The sequence below is a fragment of the Erithacus rubecula genome, assembly GCF_903797595.1.
Source record: "Erithacus rubecula genome assembly, chromosome: 2".
Taxonomy (NCBI): Eukaryota; Metazoa; Chordata; class Aves; order Passeriformes; family Muscicapidae; genus Erithacus; species Erithacus rubecula.
Window position 1 is genome coordinate 55466700 of NC_136685.1, and position 25133 is coordinate 55491832.

General features: G+C 37.6%; 1 protein-coding gene across 3 annotated transcripts in view; it reads left to right on the top strand.

Moving 5' to 3' along the window:
• The window catches only part of PLEKHG1 (pleckstrin homology and RhoGEF domain containing G1), a 122364-nt gene that overhangs the window by 12901 nt on the left and 84330 nt on the right, over window positions 1-25133 (top strand). For all 3 annotated transcript variants that reach the window (XM_079299277.1, XM_079299276.1, XM_079299278.1), the window contains one exon: window positions 23067-23141. In XM_079299277.1, coding sequence (XP_079155403.1) covers window positions 23093-23141 — 49 coding nt within the window. In that variant the 5' untranslated portion in view covers window positions 23067-23092. The remainder of the gene's footprint in view (window positions 1-23066; window positions 23142-25133) is intronic.

Here is a 25133-nt window from a genome sequence, read left to right on the forward strand (position 1 = left end):
ATTTTTAAGTGATTTAATTTTGTTCATATAATCTCACTGCCTGGAAGCCTTGGAGCATTTAGGGAATTTGGGAACATAGGAAACGCAGGTTTACATGCCATGGAAATGTAACCTGATTGCAATAACTGATTTCGCTCATTTGATTATCTGAAACAAATTGACATTCCAGAAAACTTCACAATAGGGCTGGAAGGAGACTGTACAGAAAACATTGAGAGCTTTAGGCAAAATCCCTTTCTCTTCCTATCCAGCAAGAAAGATTCCTGGTGCCAACCTAGAGGAATGTTTTCTCTCTGAAAAAAGCAATATTCGGTGGCTAACAGCTCAGACATTGCTATTTGGAAAAACTTGATGCCTTATAGGTAATCTACTTCATTCCTTCCAGTGCTAATGGAAACCAGTGTGGCATAGATAAGTTTATAATTAAAAAAAAAGAAAAAAATGTGCATTATGTTAATTTCTACTCTGGATTCTGTGATCTGCAGAGGGAATACTAATATGCTATATTAGACTACTAATTAATAATATTTATTCTTTTACCCTACTGACAGTTGGGCGTGTAATATAATTTTGTTGTACATATTTATGATCCAATTGTGTTCAAATCATTATGAAAATTTAGGAGAATGACAACTGTATTTTGACTCCAATGCTTTGAGATTGCATAACTGTAGGAGAGAGACTCTTGCAGGACAGCATTAGATTGAAGCTTACATCTGACAAACATTAAGTGAGGTCTTACTTCACTTTAGATCCAAGGGAGAACAGTCTCTATAAGTAGAAAAATATTTTGTGGAGGCTGCAAGAGGAAAGACCAGAAATTCCTCTTCAGTGTTTTCCAAAAATAGCAAGATTTGAATAAGGTTGCGTGTTTTAACATGCATTAGAAAAAAATAATGCATGACCTAAATTCAGTACACTAGTTCTCTGTGTTATTTGCTGATAGTTAATTACTAGCATATTTTTTCATCCACAAGTGTGGAGGGGCTGTACATTCCCATCTTCCACAGAGGAAATAGTTTTATTTATTTAGCTTGAAGTTTGTGCATATCCAAATGCACACAAAGTATTTGCCTAGTGACCTTAGAATGAAATATTTGCACAAACTCTCCCCTTTGCCTGATTGCCATTTCAAGTGTGCTGCTTGGCCTTGGTTTTGAGTTGCAGTGGTTTTATTGTGTTTTCATGATGAAAATAAAAGCTAACCAGACCATCAGACTCAAATAACCTCTCTTCTGAAAGCAGAGATAACATGGATTGTGCCTGTGGCCTAAGATGCAGAGGATTTCCTAAGATTCTTTGGGATTCCTGGCAGACAAGCATTCACTGTGAAGCGCTTCAAAAAATTGTTGTGTCAACAAAACTGGAGTGTGTGGGAATGTATCAGCTCAGGGGATAAGGCATTCAAGGACTAGATGAAGTGCATACAATAAGGAATTAATTTCGTGGGAAAAAGGAAGAAACACAAAATGTGAGGGCTAGTGTTCCATAAAAAGAAAAACTTAATGGTTTAGGCATTGAGGGATACAGTTTTGAGGGACAGATGCTGAATCTTACCAAAAAATCATCAGCAATTTTGCCAGATTTGCTTTACATGTCAGGCATAAATCTGAAATATCTAAGAATATTTTCATTCTGAAAAACTTTTGGGGATGGTGAGGGAAATGTTTTATGAAATTTGTTTATATCTTTTTATTATCCATTTGACTTACATAACAATATTGTTTGTTTTTAATTGTTTTAATAAATTGGTGCTTAGAATATCTTTAAAAGGACTGAAGTGGGCTTTGGCATTTATTGAATCATAACATGTTGTAGCATAGAAGGAAACATTAGATCAATATACTTTATTCTGACTATTCCGTGTGAGTTTTAATATGCAGAGTGTTTGTGCTGAAAGTCAATACATTAAAAAATTCCTCAAGCATCTTTGCATCACTGCATGCTTTGTTTAGATCATGCCTCTAGTGGTGTGAGGGCTTGCAAATCTGTGTGGGGGTGGAGAGGAATGATTCTATGCCCACGTATGAGCTTTTCTGTAAGTCGGGTCTATTTTTGGTATGCAATGAAGCAGAGGTACAGGGCGAAAATAAGGGTTCAGTCTCAATGTGAAGGCCTGTAAAAGCTTTCCTATTGTGGGAAGTGCCTACCAGGCTCTTAGAGCAGTTGCATTAGTGTCCATGGGAATATTTGGAGTTTAATTTAGCATGCTAGATTAGGGCCTAATACCTTAATTAAGGCTAACATTTTTAATAAGTTTCCTGCAAACCCTTTGTGGCTGACTACAGTTGTGGAACAGACATAATATAAAGCCCATCTCTAGGGTTTTCTGTTGCTGGCAGTTTTATGAAAGCTGTCATTCTATTTCAGAGCAGTGAAGCTGACCAGCAAACGTAATCTTTAACGGAAGGATCCACAGAGCTGACTAGACTTCTTAAAAATAATAATGCAAATAATTTATACCAGTGATGCATTGGAATTCTATGTACCTAGTACATTTTGACTAATGGTTTTATAAAAATTGGGATAACTGTTTCAGAAAAGGCTTTGTTAATTGATAAAACAGCTTTTGCAGATAGAGGCTGCTTAATTCTCTTGTCAGTTCCCATGTTTGGGATTTTCTGCTGTGAAAAGTCATAAACGAATTGTCTGAAAAAAATTCAGAAATAATATAATTAGGATTTTGTAAATTTGTAGACAAAGTGATTTATTTTTTAAACATTTGTGTATTAAAGTGCTGAACGAAAATTCTTATATTTATTTTTGGAGAAGTCCAAAGAAACAAGCTCACTCATGCCTATCTGCTTTCCCGCCCGCCACACTCGCTCAGAGCGGTCGGTCCTTTCCCGCTGCCATCTCCTATTGTTGCAGTCAAATGACCAAGGAGAAGTGTATGCTTCCTTTTGTGTCCTGTAGATAGGGGTTCTTAATTGATGACTGCTGCTTTCTTTCTGGCAGAAAGGAAATGAATGGGCAGTAGTGATTATAGCACATCTGTTGTTTTCTGGTGAGCATCCTGTGCAGCAGTGAAACTGTCTTGAAGACAGCTACTTTTTTTTTTTTTTTTTTTTTTTTTTTGGCTTGTATGCATGTCCTGTTCAGTACTAGTTAATAGAGAGGGTACAGGTGACAGTATTGTTCCTTTGTCACAGGTGTAGCCAAAGCAGAAAAACAAATTACACACTGGAAGAAATGAACTTGCTTCTCAAACTAGTGTGTTTTACACATGCTCACACACAACACACAATCTTACAAAATCTTCAGGGATGTGCTATGTATTGGTTCATGTCTTCATAGCTGACTGAACTGTAAATGTAATACTCCAAAATGAGATGGAAATGGCTTCCTTTGGGGAAGATTAGAAATAAGATATCTTTCATACTGAGGTCTCAAGCTGAAACATTCACACAGCTTTCAGTACAATTTCCAAGATGCCATTTCTAAGTCTGTGATAACATTGTCCAGCTCCTGCTCAAGCATCTATTGCTTGATGTGTTGCAGCACAGCTCTCAAAAGTGCTAAGAAACAAACTGAGGAGGTCTGGTTAACTAAAGTCAGTGGACTGGGTAGTGTTGCCCACTTCCTTGGGGGTTTTTGATGCTGCTGGGGTTTTTTTTTCAGCCCTTGTCGCTTGCAATCCCGAGACTGCTCTGTGCCTGTCCTCTTAGAAGTGAACCCTTAACAAAGGATATGTTGAGATGTGCAATTTTCTATCCATAGGATGCTGTTAGCTGGAAGCTTACAGCCTTCCTTGAGCTAAACAGGTTTTTCAAATAACAGATGCACCTGGCCATTATAGATGGGAAAAGTGAGCAAGAGCAATCTGTGCTGTAGCTGCACAACAACGTGGCTGACCACAGAATTTGTGATACCATAAGTGAATCATGCTGCAGTTAATGTCTCAGGTTAACTTTCAGTCATTCCTTGAACAAAATTCAGAAGATAAAAAGCAGGTGACATAACCCCAAATTTAAATTTAAATTGGGTGGGATTTCCTTCTACCTGTGAAAAAACTGAGGGTTTTTTCCCCCAAAGACTTAGCTAAGAGTAATTTAAGCAAATAAGTAATCCTTTTTCTTTCTGAGTGAGATATACAGAGACCCTGAACATGCCTCTGAAGCGTTTTAAGCATTTAGCTTATCCCCATAGGATTTCAGAATTATCTTGCATCTCTTGGCAAGAATTATGGTGTAGCTGAGTGTTAGTCATGACAAAAGCCAAGTAATACAGGAAAAACCCACAGAATCATTCAAGATTTATTTGTTCAAGTTTTTGTAAATGCCATTTTATGGATCTCTTAATGTATTGAGTTTTATAAAGAGTGCATTGTTAAGAAACATAGTATATTGTTAATTTGAGCTTTTTACAATTCTAAGCACTACATTGATAGATAATTCTGCACCACTTGAATTACTTGTGAGGAACACTTGAATATTTGTGTGACTTAATGTATTCAAATTACTCTATAGGAGTTTGCTAAGATGTTTTTATGATGGAATCTTGGCTTTAGGAGCAGATGTGACTTCTTTTATCATGAGTTTAAGATGCAGTACGTGACTTAGAGCATGATTATAAATTGTTTTACAAAATTTTCAAAGACAGCTCTTTGAGTACATAGGCATTGATGACTATACACACAAGCCAAAATCCTATTAAAAATTAAAAATACTTCTTCCATTGAGGCAGATATTCATTAAAGCTTGATATATAGCTCTTCAGTAAAAGAAACTTCAACAAGACCTTCAACCTCTAAAAGAAAGATTAGCTACTGCTTTTATCAGCATGGACATCGCTTTGAAGAAACTGAACATCTGGCTTCCTTCTGAGAGAATTATGTTCTGTACACTTGACCTTTTGTAAAAGTAAATATTTTTATTAGTTATGTTATGTAGGAATTTGAAAAAAAAAAATTAATACATGAAAAAAAACCCCAGCCTTTGCATATTTAGCTTCAGTTACAGAAGTGAAATATATCAAATTATATTCTTGATTCATGAGTTTCTATTGTATTAAAAATTATACCAGTATGAAATTTGATAAGAGTCATAACTGTGACTTTCCTTTTTCTTTGTTTTCCTTTTTATAAGAAAATATTTATTTTTTTCCCTTGCTGCCTTGTCCCCTCCCATAATTTTGTTTGTCAAACCACAGATATTTCAGCCCTTGCTCCTTTCCTTCAGGCATGGCTGTAAACTATACTTCTAAGGTAAATCCACTTGGATTATATTTGTTTACCACATAATTTAATTGTGTAAAGTTACTTAGCAGAGATAGTTTTATGTTTATAGAAATTAAGGTTTATTTGAGATGTAGATTCTAATCCTGTTTTCAAGGTAGAATAGAACAGACCTTAAAATCATAGTTGTTATATTTGTTTCTTCTAGGTAGAAATAGATTTCTTAGGAAAAATACCCTCCATACATCACAGGTTTAAACACAAAAGTTGCTTGTTTTGTGCTGGTATGAGAGTGAGTGGATATATATGTGTATTTAAAATACACAATGCAGCCTTTTAAGTAAGAAAAGGCATTGGATATAATGAAATGTTACACTCAATGTATTTTACAAGTCAAGCCAGTTAGGAATTTTTCAGCCAAAAATATTTTGTTGGAAAACAACAATTTACTGAAAACAGAACATTTCACACAAGCAATTTTCAATAAAACTATCAGAAAGAGAAGTTTATCAAATATAGGATTGTAAGAAAACTTGTTTTGGTTCCATGGAAAAATAACAATGTAACTTAAAACTCAAGTGAGTACTATCTCTCTGGAAAGTTCTGTCTCTATTTTTAATTATACTTTTTATTTGATTTAGAGTCCTTCAATGATCTTTACCTCTTTCTCACAAGGAACATGGCTATTTTCAAAATTATTTTTTTTATTTTTTCATTAAATGGGAAAGATAGTTTTCTAGTTGATTCTAGTCTACTGATGTTCATTTTTGCAAATTGTTCCTATGGAAAAGAGTCTTCCATTGTTTTAATGCAAATTTGCTGACAAATGGCAGGCACGACATGACTCAAGTAATGGCAAATGATTCCCTCTGTTCCTTTACATTCCCCATTTGACATCTATCAGAATCTGCTGGTGACTTATCAGTAAAGTTAAGACCTATGACTTACAAATTTGATTTGTTCATTTGTTGTTGTAACTATTATTATGATTGTTCTAAACTGTGCTGCTTATGGAATGGGCCCTGTTAGTGCCTGTCTCTTTACTGGATGTGCCAGTGTTGAGGGTTTATTAATCTTCAGGGTGAAGTAATGCCTTTCAAAAGACAGTGCTATCAGAGTAGACAGCTTTTGATCAAGTGGGTTGCAGGATAATTGAGCAATGCTTGTGCCAAATCTGTCTAGGGTCTAAACCAAAAATACAGAGATTTGTGTTTATTTTGGGAATAGGTTCATAGTTGTATGTTTGCCTTGTACAGCAATATTTATGAGAAATGACATTGAAGTGGACTTTAAACAGCACATTATAATATAAAATGTTACTGTGTCTCTGAAGCACATCTGGTAATGCAAGATGTAAAGCTATTACTTTGGTCAGGACAATGAGTTCTTTATGAATTGGGGCTAGCCCATTGAAATGTATTTGCTTCTGAATTAATGATGATGGAGAGTGGGGAATTTGAAGTAATGACCATCTGCTGGGTTGTTGATGTCCAGAAGGCTTTAAGAGACAGAGTGACGCCTGTGGTAACATGCTTGGGCAAACTTAGTATCTGTATTGCTACTAAGCATAACAAGGAAATAAAAGATGGACGAAACTATAAAATTTAGGTGATTTTTGTGTGAGAAGACTGTCTTCCTGGGGTTGAAGCTTACTATTATTCTCCATTCCTGAGAACAGCTTGATTTGATTTCCTTACCAGCCAGGAGAAATGAGAGGCAAAAAACCGAAATGCTTTTTACTCTGGGGACTGGAGGAGCCCCTCACAAGTGCTGTTGTGTTATCTCCTGTGGTGCAGCAGTGCACATGTGATAAAAGATGAGTCCCCAGCTCTTCATCCCTGTTGCTACTCATTCCATGTAAATTGCTTCCCAAGATGTAGTTTAACTGCCACTGATTCTCATGAAGCTCTTTAACAGCCTTTCAGCACTTAGAGTGGTGTACATTTCTTGAGATTATCAAATCATATTTTGTCTTATACCTTTATGAGACATAAAGATACCTGAGTAAATTCTGTAGTGTAAATAACTATATAAATGGGAGAGGCATGAAATTCCCCTGCACAAGTAATTTCCTTCCCTGCCTTCTTGGATATTAGTCTTCAAGGTGAGTGACATAAGCTGCTGCATGCTTGCTGGAAATGAGATTAGTAGCTGGGGGTTTTCCTTAAAATGAACTGGCAGTACTGGTAGAAAAATGCATGCTTCTTTCTGTGTATGTGGAAAGCAAAGTGTAAACACACATCTATTTATAAGTAGGTATCATAAAATATCTTAATATCTCTGTAGTATCATGCTTCCTGCCATTGATCTTTATCACTAAAAGTAAATAATTTTTCCTTGAAGATTCTTATATGTTAATGTAGCATTGTAAACCTCTACTTCCAAAAATGCTGCTCATGGTACATATCTTGAAGATAGATTTTGCTTCAACTGTATTACAGTTGGATTTAAAAAGAAAACCCAAAGTCCTCAAACCACAGAAAATTCCCTTCCGTTAAGGAAGATCCATTAAGGATCTGCTTTGCATTTCATGCTGGCATTAGCCTGGCAATATCACAGGGATGCCCAGACTTAAACTTGTGTATGGAACAGCCAAAAGAGGACTTCTATTACTACAGGAGAGCTGGGCCACTGCCTCTGAAGTCTCCTTGTGCAAAAATCTCTTGCTCTAACACAGTGGAAGGAGGTGTCCACCATTTGTTGGATAGGAGCTGGAAGTTGCAGAGAAATATTTCTGGAGGTACAGACACAGAAAATTATGCTCCTTTATGAAAGATTTGTGTCTGGTCTAATTTAAAGGTCAGAACTGAAAGGTATAAACAAGCCCTGCTGGAGGCATATGCTTAAGGGAAGAGTAGTTCAATTGTATGTAATTGTACTTTCTCCTCTGCAGAGAGTATGGTTGTCTTTTTTTCTTTCTTCTCTCCCTCTTCTGTTTTTTTGTGCCAGCGTGTGTTTTTCTGCCTCTGTCTCCATTCTGAGGTCTTTAAATCTTTGAAGTGTGTAATAAGACTCAATTAAGAAAAAATGATTTGAAATTATGTGTCAGCAAAGGTTTATGAGCATAGGTGGCTTGAGAGACGAGTGCTGTAAGCTTACAGCTGTGTAAAATTCAGGTGGACCTAGGAGTGTTCCCATGCCTGGGAGAAGATGGTCTGTGATGGTCATGCTTGCTGGTGTGATGTTGGGAAATGATGGCCTTGTCCACAGACACTTTCCAGGCTTGACTCAGTCCCTAGTGCAGCTCAGCTATCACTCTTGAGAGATGGCTTTTATGCACCCTGTTTTGGAGACTAGGATTATTCATTACCGCAGATGTGTTATTCTGTCTCAGCTTGCTTTTGCACTCAGGAGCACTTTTTGGCCACATCTAATGCATTAATTTAAGAATAGCCTTCATTTTTTTGATGATGAAACCCTGCAATGTGACCTCACCATTTATTCAGCATCAGAAAATCTGCAGGTTGGTCCAGAAATCCCGTGAATGTTTTCACTGTGGGGAAGATCAAGGGCCACTTTTTATTTGATGTGAGCACATATTCTCAGTCAGCATTTCTCTACAGACTTTTTTAGTCCCTTGTTTGGGTAAGTTTGCTCTACAGAATTGCTGTAGTTTGTTTCAAAATGAATTTCTGGATTGTTTGTTTTGTAGAGACAAATGGAGGAGTTTGGAATTGGGAAAGAGGAAACAGAAGAGTTTGGAACTGACTTGCCAATTGTTAAATTGGTATGCTCTGGTGGGTGAACTCATAGTGGTGACCATTGGGAAAAAAGTGATAGTAGCTTGGTGGTATCTCTGGGAATACTGCACAGGCTGTGGGAACAGTGACAGAATGAGAAAGAGATCGAGTAACTGTCATCAGATTTAAAGGGAGCAGATGCTTCTTCCCCTACTCCACTTGCCTCAGAGGCTGAAGGCTCAGAGGGCTATACAGACTCATCTGCTGATCAGATAGAGTTGTTCCCTGCTTTTTGTGTAATATACATATCTCTTTGTGTGTGTTTGAAATACAACTGGGACTTTTTCTTTTTTTCCTGTAGCCCCACTGAATAGGCTGGCATAATCCCAGAGTGAGGCAGGGCCAGGTGGTTTCCTCGCTCTGCTGTGCCTCTTGCTGGGTTCAGTGGAACCTGGTGCTGTTAGTATGCACTCTGTGTGCCTGTGTTCCTCAGAGGACAAAATGTGGGCTAGGCAGCAAGAATGGAGGAGCTGGGATTTTTATGTACTGAGAGTGGTATTACATAACTTGAAACAGCATTATTGGAATACCTCTGTGTTGTTTCAGTAGATCAGAACTTAATATTTGAATGAAGCATTAAGGGTTATAAATGGTTAGTTGTGTGTCTTGGCAGGGCTTTAGGTTTGTTCCCCAATTACTAAAACACTCAGAAGAGTGTTTTGCAGAAAGTTCACATAAGTTACTTCTTCCCTTAAAAGTGGAAGAAAAGGAACTTTCATCTGAATTCACCGGGCTTAGCTCTGAGAATTCAAAAGGCTTTGGAAACTGGCTGAAGCTCTTGGTACTGACTTGAGTAATATCCCTTTGAATATTTGCTTCAATCAAGCCTATTTAGAGATTCCTGCTCACACCCTGTCCTTGTTTTTGTTGGTTTACAGTACTAGATCAAATAACCAGTGAAATATAAAACTGTTTTCTTAAAAATAGGTTCTTCTGGAGTTGTCAGTGGTATTGCTGCAGCTGGATTTTATGTTATTTTAGCATAAAATAGGTATTTGTTTGTTTCTGTGTCTGAAAAATAAGTCTAAGTTTTTTGGTTTGTGGTTTTTTTGGGAAGGTGAATGAAGTATCAAAATGCACAATGGCTCAGACTCCATGCAGTTGTCAAGAATTACTTATAAACAACTGATTGATCAAACTATGTCTCTTAGACATGTCTAAGAAAGGAGAAAAAATATTCAAAAATTAAAAATGTTCAGCTGAAGGAAATCACCTTTCCAACTATAATACTCATAAGTCATGTTATTTTTTTCCCATGTGATTTTTCTGAATGGAAGCAGTATTTCGGTCAGGGGCCAGTGAAGGCATTTTGCAATTCAATGTTTACTAAGAAATTTAGCTTTCCTGTGAAAGAACAGCAGAGATAAGAAGCTTTATATATTTATGTAGAAGGAGTTTCCATGTCTGGGGAATACTGCAGTTTAACCCAAAAGAAATGTTTATTCAACAGCTTGTCATGTGCTTTTGTTGAAATGGTCATCCAAATTCCTTTGGAAATTCTGACAGGTTAAAGATTGTTACTGTGAGTGATTTCATGGTTTTACCAGTTTTAGTCTCCTGGACTCTATACTTGTGCTGGTCATGGGTGAATGAAATAATTTCCTTTCCATTTCTAATCCTATTTTATCTATTATTCCTTATTCTTTGTAATGGATATATTTTATGAATATATATATATATATATGCATATTCCTTGTCAGAGATTAAGCATGAATTTGCTTAATGTTGTTTCTCTGTGCTCTGCATATGCAATTTGGTGCCACAAAAGCCAGTTGGACCATGCCTGTAGTTACAGAGCTCTGAACTGGGGACACACTTTTCAAAGCTAATACACAGCAAGAGAGTTGTGGCTTCTCCATTCCAACTAGAGTGTTCTGTAGGTAACTGCAAGCCTTAGCTCTAGAAAGCATGTTGTTTGCAAGTCATGCTTCAGCAGTTGCACTCTGGAGTGGCTTGATACATAGTGGAGTATTTTTACAGGAAATGTCCCAATCTGAGTTATGAGGCCATTCATTTGGGTAAATTGCAAGGGAGTGTGCCCAGTGCTGCTAACTTGTCTGTTATTAATTTCCTCTTTTTTAACATGTATGCACAGTGTGTATATAAATATATATGCATATATACACATAGATGTGTGTATTCCCAAAGCAGGGAGAGGGAAAAGCTGGAGGAAGGTGAAGGAGTCCTACAGTCAGCTGCCTGAGCCAGGGCTGGGGGGCTGCCAGGTTCAGCAGCATTCAGAGCCTGGAATATGTCAGGGCTCAGAAAGCTTTAACTGCTGACTCTTTTATGTGATTTGCTATGTTGTTTCCTAATGGTGCATACTCTGTGATGAAAACAAAACCCCAAAATTGTCATTAATGGTACTTCACTGCTGTCAGAAAGGTAGATGGACTTTTTCTGGTGGCTGTGGGTAAAAAACCCACAACAAACGTGTTTCAGAGGGCATGTGTAAGTAGTTATGCATGGCTGTACTTTGGGTAGCCACTCAAGTGGCAATTTCTGGAAAAGCCAACTGGGTATTACTTGTCTAATAATTATAATGTCCACATCTAAACCTCCCATTTCAGCAGTAATGCTGTACTCAGGCAATTGCAGTTGAAGGAAACACATAAATGGGCTTTGTAGGAGCCCATTCTCCTCGTGGTGAATCTGTATCTGAGTCTTTCCTTATAAATGTAACAGTGTCACCGTGTGTCATGGAGACAAAACTGATGAAGGATCCACATATAAAGCAATAATTACCATTATTCTGGTTTCAAGTAGGCTTCCCCTTCATGAACATTCCCCTTGTCAGCAATGCCAAATCAAACAGTCAAAACATTCCTTTGTATCTCCCACCCCCCCTTTAACTCTCCAAGAGTTTACAGTTGAAGGGGAAAATACCATTCTCTCTTCTTTACTTGGAATTAACATTGTTTAGGAAAAATTTTAAGAAAGTAAATGGAATTTCTGGACTGTGCTGATGTTTTTGTCTTTCATCAGTATGCCCTTATTCTAAAAGTTCTGTGGTTTTTGTCTACAATGAGGTCTGAAGTTATTTCTTTGAAAATACACAGTGAATCCAAACATATTACAAGTACTTTACAGAAGAGGTGTAGCAGCCTGATGGGAGTTGATGCATACTAATTTCTCTGCTGTTAGCCAAATTGGAAGAAAAACAGCAGTGCTTAAATAAAACATGTACGTGAGTGAATAAATTTGTGATTTTAATTTGGTGCACAGCAGCATTTTGTGGTTTGCTGTTTTTTGGTTTGTTTTGTTTTTTTGGGGTGAGAGAGCTTTCAGAAACATGTTTCAGTGCAGAGAAGAAATACCCTTGAATCAGCTGACTCTGAATAGCACTTTTCTGTATTTATACTCTTGAAAAGCATTGGGCTGCTCTGTACTCTTGGAGTATTTGTTTTTGGATGCACCTTATCTCTGTCAAGTTGTCAAGGTTCACATTGCATGCTGGTTATGTGAATTGAGGAAGATGTTCTATCATTCCCTATCTCAATGCCTTGACTTTGGCCCTACACAGAGTTAAAATGCATACAAATTTCATTCTTCCAATAGATAAGAGCTTTTTACTGACCTTAAAGAATATCTCTTTAAGAGGGCTATAAAGTTTTAATTTAAAGCAAAACAAGCCCCAGAAAAACCTTCATTGTTATCATAGTCTTGTGATTTCAAGAGAAACCACCCTGAGTAATAGACACAGCCTGATGTCCTTCCTAAGCGGATGGCAAGGTTGTTTCCTTTCTTCTGACTAGTAAGTGTGACAAAATTAGTGAACTTCAGTTGGGTGTCAAGAAATTTCCTGAAACAGAAATGAAAAATACAAAAAGGAAGTGTCAGAAGGTGAAATGCCTGCACACAAAGTAAGATTGTTTCTAACATCATTAGATCCACTTCTTCAGACATGTTGGGATTCATTGGTGTGTTACCCATCACTGTAATATTTATTCAGCACATAGAACTAGATTCAAATTAATATAAGGATTTGCATATTATAGTTCATTTTCACTGTTATTTGACTTTTTGCTGTAATTGGATTTCTTGAGTTCCGACAACAGCTTTGCTTCTTTGCAGCGTGTTTTGATTTTATTTCTTTCACTGCTTGAGCCTATGGTGAAATGATGAATTTTCCCAGTGGTCTTTTCCAAGATAATGTTTAGTGAAATACAACAGTGACACACCAGACAAAGGCATCAAGTAAAGAGTAGTGTCTTTTTAAGTGCTACACAACCTCTCTAATAGAAAAGCAATTTGGAGGGGGCTTACAGCCTGTAAAAGCAGGTACCAGGGGCTCTTTGCTGTCTATGCCAGATGCAAGTCTGGAGGTTTGTTTGCTTGTTTTGCTTTTTTTTTCCTTGTATAAGAGAAAAATGAGAATAAAAGCTGACTGTTAGGATGCTATCTGGGTTATTGCTCATTTGCTTGTGTGGTTTTTTAATATCTGTGAGCAGAGTGGAACAGCAGCAGCAGTAGTCCTTGATTTTAACCAGAAATCTTAAAACTATAGTTGCTGAGCACCAGAGGCTTGAGTGTGAAAATGACTAAAGAGGGACAGAATGTGAAAAAGGCTAAAGAAGAGCTCTTTGCATGTGTGCATCTCTCTGATTGTTTATTAGCAAAATCAGCATCTCTCCTAATTGTAGCAGAGTTCAGAGCTTTGAAAGGAATTTGAGTAATTCTGTGATAAACAATGCTGAAATTCTTTTCTCTTTGGTTTCCTTTTCTTAACCATGTGCACTATAAAGCAATCTCTGCTATTGAAGAAATTTGACAGGTTCACATTCAGCTCTGGAATGTTTTAGTTTTTTGGATTTTTTTTCTTCCTTTATTATGCCAGAACTTTTGGCCCAGTAGTGAGGTTTAACCTCTGCAGCTCACTAGAATGAAATCATAGAATGGCTTTGGTTGGAAGAGATCTTAAAGATCATCTAGTTCTGACCTCCCTGCCTCGGGCAGAGACACCTTCCACAAGGCCAGGTTGCTCAGAGCTCCATCTAACCTGGCTTAAACACCTCCAGGGATGGGGCATTCACCTCTTTTCAGGGCAACTCCTTCCAGTGCCTTACCACCCACAGTAATATATTCATCTAAACCTATTCCCTTTCAGTTTGAAGCCATTCTCTCTTGTCCTGCCTCTACATACTCTTGTAAAAAAATCCCTCTCTAGCTTTCTAATAGGCTCCCTTCACATTCTGGAAGGCCACAATCAGGTCATTCTGAAGCTTTCTGTTCTTCAGGCTGAACAACCCCAGTTGTATCAGCCTTTCCTCCTAGAGGGAGGTGCCTCATCCCTCTAATCAACTTGATGGCCCTCATCTGAACTTTCTTCAACAAAATACAAGACCTAATACATTAGTAATTGTATTTCTCTTGAGAAAAATGCAAGAAGAGGGGATGCTAGTGACCAGTCAAAATACCTAATATAGATATTAAAAAAATACTTTAAACTGTTCCTCCCACAAAGTCTGAACGGTTACCTGGAGTGTGTAGTTGGAAGGGTGAATGGTGAGCAAGGCAGAAGTGCAGCTGTAAATCCAACATTCAGAGGCTGTATTTAGGGTGACATGGTGAAATGACTGTTCATTGAAGGGAAAGTCAGGTATTCTTTTGTGGCAACTGTGAGGGTTCTAGCCATGGGTTTGACTGTTAACATAATGTGAGGACTTGTGTCCTAAAATCCTGCAATCTCTTTAGTGCTGTATCTGGTGTATGTGCATAGTGCTTTTTGTGCTATTTCTGCACTTGGTATATGCATTACTGAGTCACAAATTAATGGTGCTGGAAATAAGCTCTTGTAATAAAGAAAATGTTGAAATGTCTTGACTGTGTTGAGGCATTTGGTTTCTTTCTAAATAGGTTTGTTTCAAATTCACTTTTCTTTGTGTAGCCCTAATTAGCACTTCACAGTAGAAGAGGTACTATCTAAAATATGAAATCAGAAAACAATGTAAGGAAAGCTCAGTTAAATATTTTGTCTGTCTTTCTAAGTGTCAACTATGCTGTTGGTTGGTTTTTGCAGAGTAACTGCATGTAATGCATTGCATAGGGCTCTTAATTTGCTCAGAAAATGCTTTGCTTAGAATACATTGTGGGCTTCACTCTATGCTTGTTGAGTAGCAGATTTCTTTGAGTAGATGACAACAGTGTTTTGTGATAACGATAGCTGTTCTTGGCAGTGTGACTTGCTACTGCTCTACTCAGAACGGTCTGTGCTGAGACTTGCCTCTAAGTCCCTAAATATCTTGGGACTGACCTGCTTATCCTGCTTTTCCTTGGTTTTCATCAGTGTATGTCAGGCATGTCCTGTGCTGAGCCACTTCACCTAAGTCTGTCTGTTTTCTCAAGCTTAGATTCAAAAGAAAGTGACAGACCTTCCATATGTAAGTGAAACATGATCCTTTGATGGATTTATTTTTCTTTGTTTATGTGGGGTTTTTTAACTTTAGTGAAGACCTGGAGGAGCTGCTGGGATTAACTGCATTGCACAAAGGCATGAGAGAAGCAATATGCGGGAAAAATACCCTGTGCTTTACAAAATACTTCTGTTCATTCTGGTTACAGGGAGCTTTGCAATAAGCAGAAGGTGGTACAGCAGCTTAGCTGTCAGGCTGTCCAACCCCAAATCCAGACTCGAGTGATAAGCACAATTCAGAATGATTTTTAGCCCTCGCCCGACACGCTGACGAGGAGGGAGAGACAGGTTCTGCTGCAGGCGCTCAGGTTTGCCTTCCCGTGGAGCAGCGAGTGCCACCTGCGGGAGCTCTGCTGGAAGCGGTGCCTGGCGGCTCCCAGAGGCGGCATCCCGGGAAAGGAGCGGCGTCCTGGGGATAGCGGCATCCCGGGGAAAGGAACATCCCCGGGAGAGCGGCATCCCGAGGAAAGGGGCATCCTGAGAAGGCAGCATCCCGGGAAAGCGCTCTGGCGTTTCCAGCTCCACAGCGGGAGGGAGGAGTTGCATTCCTTTCTGTCAGCTTTCTGTAGCGCAGCGTGATTACATGGCTCTTGAGCAAAGCTGCATGAACAAAAGAGAGCATGCTAAAAATATGTTTTCAAAAATACTCATGAATGGTTCGTTTTTACAGAAAGAGAAAGAGCAATGGTTAATTATACTGAGGAATTTCCTACAAACTGTGCTGGCGTGACTTAAGTTTGGAAGACAGCGCTTCTGCTGAGCTGAGAAACTACTGTGGTCAGCACAGAGTTAATGCATCCATGCAGGAAATACATGCATTTCATCAACTGAAGCGGATGTCTTTCTGCTTAGGCTTTGAGCATATGCTTCACAAGCGTATTTGGGAGTGTCAGTAAAGGTTTTGATCCCTCTTCCTCCTCCCACAAGACCCTGTGGGGAGTTTTCCTCTTTGTTTCACTTGGCGTAGAAGCAGTATATGCTGCTTTAAGTAAAGAGCTTTGCAACATGGTTGGACACAGACCAAACGTTGAGCATGGCTCATCTTTTTAAGAAGTTCTATACAAAGTTTGAAGGAGAAAATTTTGTGTCACATTCCCTTCTAGACCTCATATCCGGCGTTACTTTGTAAAAAATACACTGTCTTGCCTTGCAGACTGAAACATGGTGATTAGCTGCTGAACTTGATCTTTCAGTGGGTTTGGAAAACCATGACCAAAGCCTTGGAATAGCACTGGGAATGGATTCAGAGCTATTGGAGAGACAGGAGGAGGGAGAAGACATGCACATAGCAGTTAAACCACAGAGGAGCCAGACAGCTCATTCCTTACAGTAGAACATTTATGATGTTTTTCACATTCAAACATGGTGAATTACAGTAAACCAGAATGAAAGTGACAAAGGGATTCTGTGATTTGGTCTTTGCCTGCTGGCAAAAAGTTAAATGTTTTGGATGGGAGCCACAGTATGGATGACTAGCTCTAGAAACTAGGCAGAGGATGCTGTAGATTAAATATGTTTTGAAGAAGTGAGCAGGAGAGAGAGTGATGTTACTGTGACTTTCATCCATGGGCAAATGTGTAAAGGGGGTTTTGCTCCTTCTTGCCAATATAGATCAGAGAGTCTTGTTTGGACCAGCTCATCTCTTGCTGCATTTGTCTTAAGTGTCACGGTGACTGCCTTTCTTTGGAAAAGAAAGTGAAAGGATGGCCTGGTTTGGGAATTCCAGCAAAATGGTGTAACATCTTACAAAAAAAAACCCAGAAAGTCCAAGCTTCAAGCTCCAGCAAAACCCCCAAAGCTGGAACATTTTGTTATGTGTTGATGTGCAGGGGGGAAAAGACTGGAGGATTTTTGTGGGACGGTGTAGAAGGGAAGCTGCAACTCACATCCATGTCCAGAGTGCTGCTGGAAGGGAATAAAAGGAGTCATTAGAATTCTGTGCAATTTTGAAGGAATAACTATGAAGTTGAAATAACATTTGAATCTTAAAACAGATACTTCCATATTACTTAGGAAGGCTGAGGGTTGCTGGTGAAGAGGAGCAGAAATAAGGGCTTGGTTTAAGTCCTCATAACTGCTATCCCTTAGGCCAATGTTATTTAGAGGTTCTTTCAGTGTCAGTTCTTGGTTCATGTGAAAGAACTGTGTTAGTGTTAGCATATCAACTTGGTTTATGGTTTATGTGACCTGGGATCAAAGCTATTCTCGTGGGGTTCAGAGCAGCAATGCATCTGCTCCAGAAGGGATTTTGTAGGCAAACAAATGGCAAAAACTAGATCAGGGACAGATGTCCTTGTTCTCTAACAAAGATAATATGTAGTGTGTAATGTCAAAGTCTGAGTGTGTTGATGTGGGTATGAATTCTACCGTAGCCATCCTTGGAGTTTGGAGTTCATCCTGAAACCTGAGAATGTGAGTGCTGGTTTTGGGGTTCTGTGAGTTGTTTTGCATTCAAAAATGCAACATCCCATACCATTCATCCAAGAAGGGTGGTCGTCTGTGCAGGCTGCCTCTGGGCATCCGATTGTCCTTATTTGTGTACAAAATATTTAATGACAAAAAATCTACTAATATCTATTTTATTTCTACCCCTCTTGCATTTTTTTTAATTGTAGCTGGAAGAGCTCATCTAGATACTGTTTAAAAATAAACCAACAGATAGCTTTTCTTTTAGCAGTACAAAATGTAATGTAGACTTCAGTTGTTTTATGTGTATTGATGTGTGTATAAAGCACTGACTGTTTAATCTGTAAAAGGCTGCATTTAAAATTGTAATAAAGTATTGTAAGGGAGCATGTACTTTGATTGTGACTAAAGTGACTGCAGCTGATTGTGCCTGTGGAAGATGGGGGAGAGGTGCAGTGTCTGCAGTGTCTGTCATTGAAGAGTGACTGTATTTAGATTTCTGAAAAAATCCAACCAACTTTCTTAAATATGATCACTTCCAACTATTTAGAACAGATGTAGACTAGGGGCCAGGGGTTTGACACAAAGGAGGAGGTTCAGGTTGGATTTTGGTTAGTGATGATCGTTGTTCAACATAAATACATAGTTGAGCTCCATAGTTACATTTGCAAACTGTCCTGTGACAAAGTCTCTTTCAAGAGCCTTGATACTTTTTAAAGAATATAGCAATAAATTGCTGAAAGAACAAAAGTGGAACAGAAGTCTTCTCTCCAATGAAAATTTGTCCATGAAATTTAAAAGTGAAAATTGTGATACTTCGATTAACAGTGATTTTGAATATTTGAATAGTTGGAAACCCTTACTGCTGGTACTGATGGTTTTCTTTTCCTTTTTTTCTTTTATTTTCTTTTTTTTTTTCAAACTGCAGTTAATTAGAGACAAGGAATATATTTGTCTGTGAAACACAAAAAAATCCATATTTTTGTGAGCATGCTTTTTTTGAAAAATTTTTTTAGCCACTCATGTGCTGTAAATGTGAATGTTTTACTAATTTACCTACAGCACACTATTGGTTTAGATGCTGTGTTTAAAGAATCTTATGTTTTTCATAATGCTAAAGCTGATTTGCAGCTTTTAGCAACTCAGGATTTTAAAGGCAAATCAATCTACTGGAAGGAACAAAAAATTTCTTGAACTAGGACCTCCCAGTATGCCTGTTTGGGTGGCCCTAGCTGATTATGGCCCATGAAAATGCGTGGTCATACATCTGACTGGTTTTGGTTGCTGTTAAAGAGTTTTGCTTAACTGAGAAATGTAAACAGTATAGCTCTGTTTATTCATAAATTATCAATGCATATGTATTTCAAGTTCTCTTTCTAGGATGTTCTGTGAAAAAGTGCTCTAAGAAATAGGTAGCAGTTTCGACTGATGAATTCAAAAATACAAGGGACCTCATGGACTACTAGAATAACTAAGCCTGAGATTCAGAGACAATTTAAACTATTTCAATAATTATATTGCAAGAGTATCTAGAAGGGTCTACCTAGAATGTTTTTATAACGTGCTTAAAAACTTTGGAATACTACTACTACTACTAGTAAGATTGTCTGGATAAGTGGAAATTATGTGTATAGAATGTAAGCAAATATTATTTCCTTTTACACTTACTACTAGCAAGATTGTACCCCAAATGCTGCTTTTCTGCTATGTTTTACATGAGTTCAGCTTGGCCTTACTCTAGAGAGAGAGAGAGATTCAGTTTCCTTGTCTGATGAATAGTTTTTGTCAGAGATTTCCTTCTTAATTAAAAGGAGGAACTTTATAAGTAAAGGAATGCTCAAAACTGATTTCTGTTTTTTGAATAATCCAGAACTTGGTGTGTTACAGAACACAACAGCAGAGTTCTGTATTTCTTTTTTTTTTTTTTTTTTTTAAGTTTTTGGGTACAATTCTAGTAATAGCATGGAACTGGTTTGCATTAATGAGACAGAAAGGGGGAAAGGCATTTTAAAAAATATATAGATTTGTGTACTTTTTAAAGAAGTCATAGAATTCTGTTCTGTGCCACGTTACTGGACCTCAGTTTTTAGATGTAATGTTTTCAATTGACAATGAATTGGAGAAGTGTTGAAGACAGTGATATGTTTGCACTTGGTTGTACTATTCTGGTACAGCTAATCTCCTGTAAGCTTTAGAAAAAGCAACAATTTCAGACTGTTTCATTACTGAAAACCAGTACAGACAGTGGCAAGAATATCTGGGGCAAAAAAAGTTCTTCATGGAAAGACTTGAAGCAGGCTGGCCAGGAAAGAGGTGGAAACACCATCTGTGGAGATATTTAAAAGACATGTAGAAGTGGGGCCATGGTTTAGGGGTGGATTTGGCAGTGTCAGTTTAACAGCTGAGCTCAGGGATCTTGGAGGTCTGAGAGTTTCTAGACATTGTTCTGAAGATGTGTTTTCTAGGCACAGAGGCTGACTTTCTTAAACCTGTTGTAACTATGTTAAGTCCTTGCTGTCACATTTTGTAATGCAGAGCCGCTAAACTGGTAAGTCCGTAGAAAACCATTAGTGGGACTGTAGTTTTTTAAATTGCCATGGATTATCCAAATGAGCTCTTGGAACAGAGTTGTTGTAGCTGTGGCAGGTCTGGACCTGTTCAATAAATACCTTGGTTTGTGTGTAGTAATTGAATGATCCAGCTTTCAAGGTACTATTCCTTTATTAAAAATGGCAAGGTCATTCAACGCCCATTTGAATCCCACTTGCTTTTGTCACGGGTTATGCTCCATAGCAAGGGATAAGCACAGGAACTCCATTAAATTGGGATAAATGACTGTTAGGGTGTGTCTTACTTGCAGTAAAATTGCTTTCTGGTTTTGAGTTTTGATAACAGAAAAGCAAGGCTATCACTTCCTTAGAAGGCCAAGTAGAAAAGGCTGACCTACTTAAGACAAGAAAAAATTTGACTTATGTAAATAAAAATCAGGGCAGAAGAGACAAGGAAAAAAAGTCTCATTTTCTTGTTTGCATTTACCACCTCTACAAACTGTCAGTAAAGAAGTCCAAAATTTTTTCTGAGACTACTGATTTTTTTTTTTTGTCATTAGGGGGGACTACTGATTTTATTTTGTCATTAACATGTTTGTAAGCGATTCTGTGAGCATTTTCATGGTGAAGTTTACTTAACATATTTATTTTAAGTCTATGCAACTCCAACCAACCAAAACCAGAAAACAAATATGTGGATATTCATGTTTTTCCATTTTAAACATATTGTTTCCTGAATAAGTGATATTAAATGGTTTCTTTAAAATGTAAAATTTAAAGAAATTTTTGTTTTTATTTTTAAATCAGTCACAGAAAGTAAATATGGTATTATTAATGAAATTTCTTGTTTCAAATACATTTTTTTATTAACTGGTTCCTATCAACTTTACTAGTAAATCACTGGATAACTGGAATTTGATTTAAAAACTAGTGCAATGTTCAGAGAATACATAGTGCATCATTGAATGCAGAGGATTAGACATGCCAAGTTTTAAAATTAGTTGGTGTATTTATTCTAGCCAACTGCTTGGTGATGATAAGCATAGATAATTAAATTTGGGTAATCTGTTTGAAGAGGAAATTTATTTTTTAATTGTCTTCTGGAGAGTGGGTTCTGTTTTACAGCAGATTTATTAAGGAGTTTGGAGACCCCCTAGATGTTTATAGTTGTTTAAATCTCTGTTGTGGGCTCACTTGTTTGATCAGTTTGTGGCACTGTCTAGCTGTGGTTTATGAACTCAGGTGGATAAGCATTACAACTATTAATTTGGGGGAGTTAGAGAAGATGTTTAGCTAGATTACAGTCTTGAGTATATGTACTGTTGTGTGGATGAAACATCTGTATTAAGGACAGAGTAATTCCTGGGTAAGACATGGTGGATTTTATCTTGAGATGAGCTTAATTGGCTGATCTAGAAAATTATATGTAGTAGAATTTCCATCAGCTAAATGGGAAAAAAAAAATAGGGTAGAAATTAATTTCTACCCTAAGATGTGCTAGTGGATTGTAGCCTCATGTGCTTCGAATGTTTGTAAGTCTTTTACATATTTGTGAATTAAATATGACAAATATACCTGCCCTGGGTAACACACCTGAAATACTGTTTTATGACTTGAACAGCTAAGAAATCCTACAAATTTTGTATAGTTTGGTTGTAATGTAAACCTAACTTTTTTACTGGACATTAGGGCAGAAGTGTTTTCATTTTATGTCTGAGGATAGGATTCAAAACAAGCTATATTAATTTGAAAGTACAGTAATTTAAGAAGGGAGGGGAAAAGGGCCATTTATTTAAGTTCAGTCTCAGTTGTGCTGCAGGGTTATCCAGGGAGGTCTCCCATAACTCTGGATCTGATGGCTGTCTAGAAAACTGCATACCAAATCAGCTCCTCACCTCAGTGTTGTTAGAAAGTAGATGGTTCCTTCATTAGGAATTAAGGCTGTACTGTGAATACTTCCAGTGCTGTGCACTCTGTACAGGGCTGTGCACAGCACTGACTGTGTGAATTGTCAGCTGAAGTCCCTGTCCCACTTGGCACACAAGGCTGAGAATCTTCCTTGTTCTGATTTGTCTTTTCTTGGTGCATCCTGTCTGATCTTGAGGCTTTCATTATGTCAAATGGAGTGTCAGTGTTGTTGGTGATGGGATAAATATTCAAAGGTGCTGAAAAGGAGGGTACAAAATCCCAGCCAGGGTCTGGTGGCCACATGTTGACCATTGGCCAGTACCACAGAGGGTACATAAGGTTGCTCTGAGAGGAGATGTGTTCACTGCCTTCCTGAGAAACCTTTTCTTCTCTGCCTACTGCTGTGTTGGAAGAAATATTGGTGCTCTACAGCCTAGTGAAGCATAAACTTAGTGGGGGATTTTCATTTGATGCAGGCTGCTGTGACCCTCTGGATGGTCACTGCATGGTTAACTTCAGCAGTATCTGAGTGTAAGCAGCCATTCCATCCCAGTCCATAGACCTCTTACTAGAAATTAACTGAGGCAGAAAAATGTATGAAATCAAAGACAGAAGTTCACCAGATATAATTAGTGCTTTCAGGTATGAGAGGGTCCTTTTGTGCCTGCCTACCTGGTAGTGCATCCAACTGAGAGCCTACTGAGTGGTATTGCAGTAATCCCAAGAGAGTTTCATCTGTTTACACTTCTAACATGCAAACACAGAAGTGATGAAAGCTGAAAACCCATCCTTCACAGTGACTGTGGAGCAGGGGAGTGCCTTACTGAAATGTGGTGGTTTAATGGAGAACTCTTTCTTTGCTTTGTGTCCATTAGGTTTTACTAAGCCTGTGTCTGCAGAGATGCCAGATAAAACACCAGGTGCTACAGAGCCTGTGCCCAGAAGTGAAGGTTAGTAGTTTTATTCCATTTATTGACTACTAAAAAAAAAAAAAAAAAAGTGTTGGGATTCTGTGTAGAATTTTTTGAATTTAAAAACAGAGTCTTTAAATAGCCTCTCCATCCCTGCCTAGACCATCATCCATGATAGTATTAAAATGTATTTAATAATGAGGAAGACCAATGCACTGCTAGGATTTCAGCATTTTAGATGTTTTGTTCCATTTGTTAAAGAGATCTTATTAACTGAAGCCAGTTTTTTTTTGTATGGGGTACTTGAGTCTCACAGAACCAAAGCTGACATTTAAGATGTGGGTTGATTGATACACGGAGGAATTGTCTGTGTGATTTTCACTAAATCAGTAGAATCTTGAAATGCTCAGTCAGACCATTTTGTTTCCTCTCAAGGTCTATTGATTTTAAATTCCCACATCTGAAGTTTTGGTTCTTGATTTCAGGAAAAATTAATTTTTTAAAAACAATTACAACCCTGTTAATTTGATTCCTTCCCCAGAATCTCTGCTGGATGTGTCATTCAAATATTTTATAAAAATTTGCTGTTTCATGTGAAGATTGTAAGGTGTTTCTGATGGTATTGTGTCAAAACTATAGGAGCTTTTGTATATCCTTGCTTTCTAGGTCATTGCTGTCCTCACATGAGGACTGTACTAATTCAAATGTGTGGTTTTGTTTGACTTAAGCTTACAGCTCAAGCTTGTTTATTCTATGCCTCAAGACAGACATCTCAAAATTTATTTTTAAGCATTTTTGTGGATTTAGAACTTCAGTTTTGGCATTTGAAAGGCATGGAGGGCTGCAATAATAATTTCAAGAAGTGCATCAATAATAGTAGAGGAAGGTATTTCTCTTCCTGTAAAGAGTATTATGCTTAACTGCAGAAGGCCTTTTTAAAATTTACTGTAAAGCTTAACATGTTACTGGGAGAACTCAAAACAAGAGGAGAAGCAATTACAGCTAGTCTCTGATTCACATGTTGTGTGTCATCCTTATAAATAAATACTTATGCTAAAAGCACTGGAGTGAGTCCACTTGAAGTGAAAACATACAATAAAATATGGCTAACTAAAATGATGAGATTATTCTGGATCTTCATTTTCAGATTGCAGTTATCATTGTATTTTGTTGTGATAAGAGCTCATGAAGTTATTCCAGAATCTGTGTAAAATATCCTTGCTCAGCTGGTTAGAGCAGGATGCTGATAATGCTGAGGTCACAGCTTTGACCCCTGTTTGGGCCATGCACATAAGAGCTGGACTTGGTGGTACTTGTGGGTCCCTTCCAACTCAGAATATTCTATATGACTCTGTGTGTGTGATTTAATAAATACAACCTTTGCTAAAACAACACTTGGTTTAATCTGGATGCTTCGTTTTTAATTGCTCTTTAAAAACTGATTTTTTAAAGGGGAGCTAATGAATAATAATGAATCTGCACTTAAGAGACCTGTTTTTATGACTTGATGAAAATGCTGTACTATAGGTAAAACATTCTAATGATACAAAGTCATGAGTGCTGGAAGTTAATGAGAGTTTGTGTTGTTTTATTTAATAAATATATTCAAATATGTTATGATAATATTTACTGAAAAAAATTGTCAGGCGTATATGCCAGTGGCTGCTGCAGCATGGATTTACAAGATTAACTTCCATAGTTAGTCTTTGATCATATACATCTCTGTTTACTTAGCATTAATACAACTAACTGGTATGTAGAAATGTTTTGCCAGTATAACTGAGTCAGAATTTAAAGTGGGTGTTTAATTTCTCATGATTAAAATATCAGTGCTCCTTATGTGCATAAACATTTATGTGAACTTTTGTAATTATTTCCAGAAATCATATCATCTTATTACTGCTTGGTTTTTTTTTTTTCCCAAAAGAATATTCTTGCAGTCATTGGTTAAAAGAAAAGAAAAAGGTGTGTTTGCTGTTACAAATTTCTAACAATTGACCTCTTACGTTCGTCAGGGTCAAGTTGGGTTGA